This window comes from Conger conger, chromosome 12 (assembly GCF_963514075.1).
Source record: "Conger conger chromosome 12, fConCon1.1, whole genome shotgun sequence".
NCBI classification, from domain to species: domain Eukaryota; kingdom Metazoa; phylum Chordata; class Actinopteri; order Anguilliformes; family Congridae; genus Conger; species Conger conger.
This window is the reverse complement of record NC_083771.1, coordinates 7182758-7192403: the sequence shown is the minus strand read 5'-3', so window position 1 is coordinate 7192403 and position 9646 is coordinate 7182758. Positions and strand designations below refer to the sequence as shown.

The following is a 9646-nucleotide window of genomic DNA, read 5'->3' as shown; positions in this document are numbered from 1 at the left end:
TCCTGAGAAACAAGAGATTAAGATTTGAAAGTGAGTGATGGTCAGGTTTTATTTCATTTTGTTTGTTGGGCTCAGAAATGCCCGCACCCTATGAAAGTGGCCATTCAGGAAACCATTCTCCATTTTAGGCGATACCCTATATATGCAACAAAAAAAATCCCCTAGCCGGTAATATATAACTAATTTGCACCTTTTTTGCTTGGATACTGAGAGAACATTACTGTGTACTTTCAGGCTACATTTGGGAAATTTGATCCCTGAAGAACAAAAATGTACCTCCACGGTCACTTTATTTCTGAGAGTGTATCATTAAACATGTATAATGTGTGTATATCTTTCATAAGGGGGGCTGCTGGGGTAATGTACTCTATGTAAAGAAACCCATGGTACCTGCACAACTCCAGTAGATTCGGTGGAGCATATAGTCCCCACTTTGGCTATTCCCACTATAGTGTCCTCCAGGTCGATGCCCCTGTGAGACAAGGAGAGGAAGGGGCCATTTTTTTTCAAATCCAATGTGCTGGAGTAAAGAGCCCAAACCCACTGTGAGCCCCTAAAATCTGTCTAGAACCAGGGCTGGATCCATATGCACCGTGTGTGTGTGTATGTTTGTGTTTGTGTGAGTGTTTGTGAGAACGTGTGTGTTTGTTTGTTTGTGAGAACGTGTGTGTGTTTGTCAGAACGAGTGTTTTTTTGTTTTGTTTGTTTGTTTGTGAGAATGGGAGCGTGAGAGAGACTTTGGGGGGAGACCGGGACGTACGTTATCAGCTGTGCGTTGTCATGTGGGCTTGTCCTCAGTAGTTCCACATTTCTCCAGGCGGTGAAGAGCCCCAGAGTTCGGCTGGGGGAGACTGACACTTCAATCTTGTCCCCGTCCGACCACACCTCCAGCCCCGCAAGGACAATGGAGGTGTTGAGTGGCTGGTAAACCTGTAAGTAGGGTCAGGGGTCAGGGGTCAGATGTCAGACTAGCCAAAGTTATCTGACCTCAGGGAAATTGCTCCCCAGATGTGAAGTATAAACACAGATTCTCCAGAGCAGCTTCAGTCTGTCCTCTTTCAGCCTTTATCGCACACCTTCTGACAAACGTTGTAAGATGAAAATGATGTTTTTTCAACTGAAAAAAGTGTAGTGCACCTGTAGAATTGTGTTATGTGGCGCACATTTGATTGGATAGCGAGATGGAACACTGAAATTCATTGCTGTGGATAGGCTATGCCAGGCTCCGCCATGTTTTCAAATATGTAAATATCAGCAGTTTGGCATCTTGTTACCACTGAGGCAACAGAACCCTCATCACAGTATAAATGGAAAACGCTGTGTGACACTTATCGCAAGGGCCGTGGATGAGTATAAATCAGGCTTTACCCAAGACCTCCTGAGGAGAGTGTGTGCTGGTTGAGCTCTTCACAAAGTCACAGAGTTATGGCCAAACCCTTTTCACCGAGTTATGGCCAAACCCTTTTCACCCCTTTTCACGCAAAACAGCAGGCAAATGGCATGCAAAGGCTCTGAGAAACCGCATACTGTGTGGCCGGGTTTGGCAGTGATAGTAAAAGAGAAAAGGCCAATCCCACAGGCAAGGCCAAGGGCCCAGTGAACTCAACCTGCCTGTGGGCTGCATCCGAACCAGAACTGGGTCACAGACATACTCTAATTGTTTTGGATTCAAATACTTTTCTGTACCCGATTGATCTTGTCTGGTGCAACTCAGTCAGCCTAGAGGACCTGAAGATGGGGTTTGTACTTGTTGAGAGTGTTTCATAGGTGCCAATACACCAGACAACCTCAGTAAAGTGTAGAAAAATATTTGAATTCAAAACCATTTTGTACTTCACCCAGGTCTTCTCTGAACACCTCAGTACTGACATGGTGCTCCCTTCAGAAAGGCCTGACAGAAACGTGAGGTTTTGTGCTCATTGTACGTAATCAAAATATATCATCTGCATTCTCTTTCAGGAAATGTAACTCTTACTCCCCTGCATGTCATGAGTTATTGCTTAATTTTACCATGGCTTTTTTCCACAAAGAACACTACGTATACAAAATGGTTCAGGCTTCAAATGCAAGAAAAGCCAAACAGAACTCACCGTGTTTGCAAAGTTCACCATCTGGAAGACTCTCCTCCTCACTGCTTTGAGATCACCATTCAGCTGCTGAAACTGAAAAAGAAATAAACACACAAATTAATCAGTGAATCATATGTGAATCAGGCCTGGCTCAAATACATACGTGTTTTATATTCAAATACTCAATTACCAAGAGGACCAGATGGTGGGATTTCCACTTTCCGAGAGTACCAGACCAGCTCGGTAAAGCGTAGGATAGTGTTTGAAACAAAAACAATTACGTATTTGACCGAGGTCTGATGTGAATTGCTGAATTACACAAAACTCAATTTCTCAGGAATAACCAAATCTCACAAAAATCACTGATTCCCGCTGGGATCATTTGAGTATGGCCTCCATATGTAAGTTATTGTTAGTTTTTTCTGTATAAATGCTTTAAAAGTAGTCCACAGGACTGTAGCGTAGTGGTTAAGGTAAATGACTGGGACACGCAAGGTCGGTGGTTCTAATCCCGGGATAGCCACAATAAGATCCGCACAGCTGTTGGGCCCTTGAGCAAGACTCTTAACCCTGCATTGCTCCAGGGGAGGATTGTCTCCTGCTTAGTCTAATCAACTGTACGTTGCTCTGGATAAGAACGTCTGCCAAATGCCAGTAATGTAATGTAATAATCATGTCTGTACTACACTGGGGAAGGAACCAGTTCTTACCACTCTGTTGTCAACAACCAGGAACAGCTCCACATATTTCTTCTCCTTCAAAAGAACAGCAGCCTGGAAAAGAAGAATTAAATTGTATTTGAACCAAGTGGTGATCCTTTGGCTTGAAACCCAAAGATCTGACCCCTTGGATGTCATGTCTTACCGAGGCTCTGGAGCGCCCTCGTGTGTCGGCAGAGGGAAAGACAGGGTCCCAGCTGGTGTTGGTAACCCCACAGGTGGATTCTGGGCTCTGGTAGGGGCGCAGGCTGTGGTCACCGGTGTCATTGCCTGATAAGGGTTCGATCAGGTAGTGCTGCAATGCTGTCCTGAGGTAACCCCTGGGTGTTGGAATGGGGGATTAGAATTATTTAATAATTATTATTTAGAGTATTTTAGTATTATTTACAGTCCAGTAGAGGACACCTACATTTAAACATCCAACTGAAAAGCAGTGTCTGTGTGTGTGTGTGTGTGTGTGTGCATGTGGTGTGTTGGTGTATGTGTGGTGAGTTTGCATGCATGCATGTCTACACATACGTGTGGTGTGTGTGCGTCCATGCATGTATACGCGTGCACGTGTGTGTGTGTGTGTGTGTGTGTGTGTGTGTGTGTGTGCATGTCATACATACACGCTCCTCCTACCTCAGTCCGTTACACGTGCTGATGCTAACCACAGACTCGCTGTCGTTCACTATCCTGCCCTGGTAGTAGCAGTGATCCTGTGTGGGGCAGGGAGACAGGGCTCAGGGTGGAAAGGCTCGGCGTTATCATCACAGCACAGACCTGGTACTGTATTACAGTGTTGTGGCAGTTATTACAGCACTGTTACAGCATTATTGTGCTCTAGCTGTATTTTCAGTGTTTACAGTTTTGTAGCTGTGGGGTTTGGCGCACACACCAGGTCCTGTGGGGTGGAGGTGAGCCGGGTCCCATTCGTGGTGTAGTGTGTCTCAGTGTAGCTTCTGCTCAGCAGGGCACTGTGGGGGGAAAAAACAACCCCCTCAGTACCCTCTACCTTAAAATCACTTAAAGCCACTCGTCCCCAAAATCTAAAGTCTACAGCCTGCTGTAATATATTCACCATTCTATTAACTTTGTGTTTCTGTATTGGTGGTAGTGTTGGAGAGTAGTATACAGTAACTACATGTGTTTAAACTAGTAGCTCGATTACATTTTGCAGCAGTTTGCTGGGAGTGCAATGATATTCAGAAATTGTGTTGTGGGTGTAGTTAGCTACAGGAACTATCAACTACTTTTGGCCCTAAAATGTTTTTTTTTCCCAAACCCTTTGATTAAATGCTGCATCCTCTCGCTCATTGCCCTCTAAACCTGATTGGTGAAGTATTATCTGCTGCACTATAGTTGCCAAAAGATTATTATTTTTTAATCACTCTTTTACAAAGTTGTTTGAACTACATTTTTTGAATAATTGTATTATGTAGCTTGCAAAAAAAAAACATTACTCAAAAAATGTAGTTCAAACAACTTTGTAAAAGAATGGTAAAAAATACATAGTAGTACAACTATGCTTTCAGAATAGCCAGGCATGGCCTGGGTCAAATACGTCCTTTTTTTGGACATTTATATTTTTCTAATATTTTTCCAAGCTTTACTGAAGTTGTCTGGTGTATTGGAACCGATTAAATACTCTCAAGAACTACAAACCCTGCCTTCTGGCCCTCTTGGCAGGATTTTTGCACCAGGCAAGATCAGTCAAGTGCAGAAAAGTACTTGAATCCAAAACGACTATGGATGTGACCCAGGTCTGGTTTCAGTGGTGTGTTCCTCTGGCTCGGGACGGCGGAGTGACTCACGTGTTTCTCTCCAGACGCATCACCACATCCCTCCCGCTCACCGTCATGGCGTACGACACCTCGTCCGGCCAAGAAGACTGTGGGAAGCAGGATGAGTCAGCCATTACCCCACAGCGCTGGGCCCGGAACATTCTCACCCTCACACAGTGCACATATGACTATGGTGTTACCATGGTGAAGGCTGCATCCATGGCACACCTTCTAAACTAGGTCCTGAGGACTCCTGTGTATGCGGTTTTAGTTCCAGACCTGGGTGGAATAGGTAATTGTTTTGAATTCAAATACTTTTCTGAGCTCAATTGATTTTGCATGGTGCTATTGAGCCAAGCAAGAAGACCTGAATGCGGGGTTTTGCCATTTTTGAGAGTATTTCATAAGTTCCAATACACCAGAAAAGCTCAGTAAAGAGTAGATAAGCATTTGAATCCAAAACAATTCCGTATTTGACCCAGGTCTGTGTCCTGGGACCCAGGTCTGTGTCCGTGTGCAGAGACCTTTTGAGTGGCAGGTGCTCAAAGTGAGATTAGGGCACATTGACCTAGAAAAACAGTTTTACCACTCAGATTACCGCGCAGATTATATTTGACCAAAATGAGTAAATGAAAATTAATGACAGCAACAATAATAATGCAAATATAATTCTTTTTAATCAATTCAAAGCAGCATATTGGGCAGGTTCTTGGGCACCCAAACCCCGCCTCATGCACCTGACTTCTAGCCTCCAATGAGCTACAGCCTGTAGAGGCACCACACTCTCAGAACCCAAGGTACTAAAAGTGCCTAAAAGGTACCCTACATGTGAAATACAATTGAACCCCTAGCCAGCAATATTTACCTTATTTGTACCTTTTGGATAACATACTCATTCGTACCCAAAGAGAATATTACTGTACTTTCGGGGTACATTTGGGAAATGTGGTGATCCTTGAAGAACAAGAATGTACCTCCACTGTCACTTTATTTCTGAGAGTGTATATTACTACATGCATGCATTTCATCAGTAATTCAACCACATTTCAGGCCTCAGTTGAAACAGATGAGCGGAGAGACGGGATGGAATTTGCTTACCTGCGTGTCTCTCCTATGTAGGGTGTGTAGTCTGATTGGCTGGACAACTTCGTAGCCCCTCCCACTCTCTGCAGGGTGGAGTCCCGCTGTGGTTAGAAGGACTAAAAATGTCAAGCAGGTATGCTAGAAAGGTCAGTCCACATTCGGTCAAGTTTTCCAAGCACTTCAAGCTTTATCATTACTACAGACCTGCAATGTAACTACTGTACAACTCTACGTGCTGTGAATTCAGAATGAGAGGGTTTTAGCATAAGTTTTGAAATAAGAATTAATTATGTACAGCATAAGGTAAGAGAGATCATTCCATACTTCTACAAGTCTCTTTCTACAAGAGCCTCCAAGAGTGAAGTGCTTAGAGGGAAGAATGAAATGGAATCAAAAACAATGTCTTTCTTAACATGACTCAATGACAAATACTTTTTAAAAAGGCACTGGTGTATTTCTTTAACATGAGTTATGTGTGAAGTAGAATCCCACTGCAGAATGGTGGTGTCTCTCTCTCTCACTGATCCAGGTCCAGTGCGGAATGTAACATTCAGGCCAAGCAGGCCAATCGGCTTAGAGTAATGACCCAGTCATATCGGAGACAGAGAGGCTTACAGTACACAGGGCTGCTAAACTCTGTTCCTGGAGATCTATCATCCTGTAGGTTTTCATGTCAATTAATTTAGAACATCTGATTCTACTAGCAGCTCAATTAGATCACTAGCTGTTGAATAAGGTGTTATTAAGGTGTCTTCAGGAACAGGATTGGGCTGCCTTGTGCTAACATCTATCAAATTGAGGAAAACGCTTGTACAAATTACACAGCCAGTAACTACATCCAGAATCACAGAACTATCCTAAATTTAATCTAAATTACTTTGCTCTACTTTGCCCAATGTTATTCAATGGTGCCCCAATTGCCCACTACTTCTCATCACTTCTCATCATTATCGTGAGCTACCCCAGTCCAGGTAGTATTACAGTAATATTCTTAAGTTTACTCCTCGTTGGCGGTTACCACAAGTTACACATGATTAGGGCGACCAGTTTCCCTTGAGGGCCACGCGTACAATGCAATGAGAACCATTGTATTGTATACATACAGAACAATTATGGAAAGTAGCATCAGAAAAACCTATTAAAATATGCTAAAACTAGAATACGGTATATAAGTCTAGAATTTCTGAGAATAAGATGTGTGAAAAGGTTCTGAAATATAGGACTGTCCTGGGAAAAACTGGATATCTGGTCAACCTACACACTCTCTAAAAAAGAAAAAGGGTCAAGTAGGAACCCTGTGATTCCACAGAAGAACCCTATCTAGTTCCAGGGTTCTTTGTTGGGCAAAATTGGGAGATTTCACACACCTATGGTAGAGAGTTCCTTAATAGACTAAAAAAGATTCCTCTATGGAGACAAGCCACAAAGCCCTTTCAGAAGCCTTTTTGCTAAGACTGCATAATAATACTCCCCTTCAGCTTTACCCTCTGCTGTCCTGAGCTACTCTGTCCCCAGCCACAGAGATGTGGACCTAACAGATGAGGAGGAAGAGAAGTTTACTCTATGCCCTACCTAAGAGATGAGGAGGAAGAGAAGTTTACTCTATGTCCTACCTAAGAGATGAGGAGGAAGAGAAGTTTACTCTATGTCCTACCTAAGAGATGAGGAGGAAGAGACGTTTACTCTGTGTCCTACCTAAGGGAGGAGGAGGAAGAGAAGTTTACTCTATGTCCTACCTAAGAGAGGAGGAGGAAGAGAAGTTTACTCTATGTCCTACCTAAGAGATGAGGAGGAAGAGAAGTTTACTCTATGTCCTACCTAAGAGATGAGGAGGAAGAGAAGTTTACTCTATGTCCTACCTAAGAGAGGAGGAGGAAGAGAAGTTTACTCTATGTCCTACCTAAGAGATGAGGAGGAAGAGAAGTTTACTCTATGTCCTACCTAAGAGATGAGGAGGAAGAGAAGTTTACTCTATGTCCTACCTAAGAGATGAGGAGGAAGAGAAGTTTACTCTATGTCCTACCTAAGAGATGAGGAGGAAGAGAAGTTTACTCTATGTCCTACCTAAGAGATGAGGGGCTGCAACAGCTGAAAGCCACAGTAAGAGGAATCTGCCGTCCATCGCTGACATATGAAAAGATATAGGAGTGAGAGAAACTAGCCTTTTATAGATTCCTCCCTCCCTTCTTCCTTTCTTTATATCTCTCTCCTTCTAGCACAGTCCTCCCCTTTTCTGTGTTTGTCTTACGCCTGCAATCGTTTCACCATTTGGTTGTGTTCTGAAACTTCCTTATGGTCACGGACTTATCTCTCTCCTTCTCCTTCTCCTCCCTGTGTTTACTCTCTGAACGTTTGTTGGCAAATCAAGTACCAGAAGCAAAGGGAAGTAAAATGTTAAAGTACAGATATGTTTTTTAAGAAGATATCCCCTGCATAACAAATAGCAACATAACACACAGCAGTAAAGACTGAACACATCTATCTGAAAATTGTATACCGGAAAATGTATACTGTAGTTTTTTCAACATTATTGAAGCACTTTGGGGCGACATACAGTATTTACCGGGAAAACATTTTTAGCCAGATATTGCCAGCATAATACATAGCAACATAACATGCAACATTAAAATAATTATATTTTTATATCTAAAACTATATATTTTCATCAGAAAATGTCTCCTTTCTCTGTATAATACCTTATGTCCTCCTTGTCTGTACAGGTCTACACTGAAATATACTTCTATGGTGTTTGATTAGTAATATGTAGTAATTGCAGTAAATGTAATGAGAGATGTACACATGTCCAGGACTTAGTACACACTAGCAATTCAAACAATCAGAAGAATTAATTGACAATGTTTAATGTACTGAACAGCATTAGCAAACATGATCAAAGAGTTTTACCGAGACTACATTACTCTATTGTATCGATTGTGTATTTTGTATATTGCTTTAAAGCTGCCCTTAAACTGTAACTTAAAGAAAGAAATGAATAAAAAGGGGAATAAACAAAAACAAAATAAAATTCATCCTACAGAAGATAGTGAAAAATATTACAGAAATAAATATACATTTAAAATGAATTCTAAATAATCAATAGCCCCTCGTGGAAACAATTGTATTTGTCAGAACTGAAATTCCAGATATTTTATCAAGAATAATTTTAAAAAATTGATTGGAACTAATATTCTGTTTTACACAGCTACTTCTGCTGTGGAACTAAAACATGACATTCACTGGGTCATATTAATGCTTCTAGCATGTAAAGGTTGAGCTTAACCTTTAGCGGAACGGGAACCAATTCAAAATGGTCAAGTGTACATCAAGAACTGAAAAACGTGACCAGGCAGGATATTCCTGACCTCATTGTGACTCCAGTTGATGGGGCACGTCTGATCTGCCTGGGTCACCTGCACCAGGTGTGCATTTGACTGCGCAGCTCAGGTAAAGTGGCACGTGGCCGCACCTTTCCTTGAACACGTGCAGATGCAGTGTACATAATAAACGTCCATTACAAAAAACTCTCAGTGTTCCACGTGAAGAATTTGACCCACTTAGTATCATAATATTCTATCACACTACATCATTTTCATCTTGTTTCCTTTCAGGAAACCTGTCACATCTGTAAAGAAAGGTAAAGAAGTGACGCGTGTTTACCGACCTTTCATTTCCTGAAAGGTTTAAACTGTCGCGCACTGATTCTCGCTCCTCGTTGTTGACTGATAGTGTGTGTTTACCCAAGTTCTCACTTACAGAGCTGGGCTTTGAACTGACCCACCTGAGGTCATGCTCCTGTTTAAAGGCCAGTTTATAGTTTGGAGATGTATGATCGTTGTCAATAGCGATTATCATATTTCATGTTTTTTTTGTTTAGAATGATGGACGATCAGATATCGTCACTATAATTGTTGTGGCCAGCACTGAGACATAAATTGTAGTGAACTCTGACCCTATCGCTGGCTCAATTGACATGACAAACTTGTTATAGATCGTTCGCATCTGTAATTAT

At 42.1% G+C, this 9646-nt stretch overlaps 1 protein-coding gene across 1 annotated transcript in view; it reads right to left on the bottom strand.

The window, feature by feature from the left end:
• The window catches only part of LOC133141452 (zinc metalloproteinase-disintegrin-like batroxstatin-1), a 17399-nt gene extending 7974 nt beyond the window's left edge, over positions 1 to 9425 (bottom strand). The window contains exons 1-11 of the mRNA XM_061262025.1: positions 9416 to 9425; positions 5653 to 5720; positions 4585 to 4661; positions 3669 to 3747; positions 3413 to 3489; positions 2934 to 3108; positions 2780 to 2842; positions 2091 to 2162; positions 761 to 930; positions 391 to 472; positions 1 to 2 (exon numbers count right to left, since the gene is read on the bottom strand). The exon at positions 1 to 2 is cut by the window's left edge and continues 132 nt beyond it. Of these exons, the coding sequence (XP_061118009.1) occupies positions 1 to 2; positions 391 to 472; positions 761 to 930; positions 2091 to 2162; positions 2780 to 2842; positions 2934 to 3108; positions 3413 to 3489; positions 3669 to 3747; positions 4585 to 4661; positions 5653 to 5720; positions 9416 to 9425 (875 nt within the window). The remainder of the gene's footprint in view (positions 3 to 390; positions 473 to 760; positions 931 to 2090; positions 2163 to 2779; positions 2843 to 2933; positions 3109 to 3412; positions 3490 to 3668; positions 3748 to 4584; positions 4662 to 5652; positions 5721 to 9415) is intronic.
• Positions 9426 to 9646: the final 221 nt, after the last annotated feature.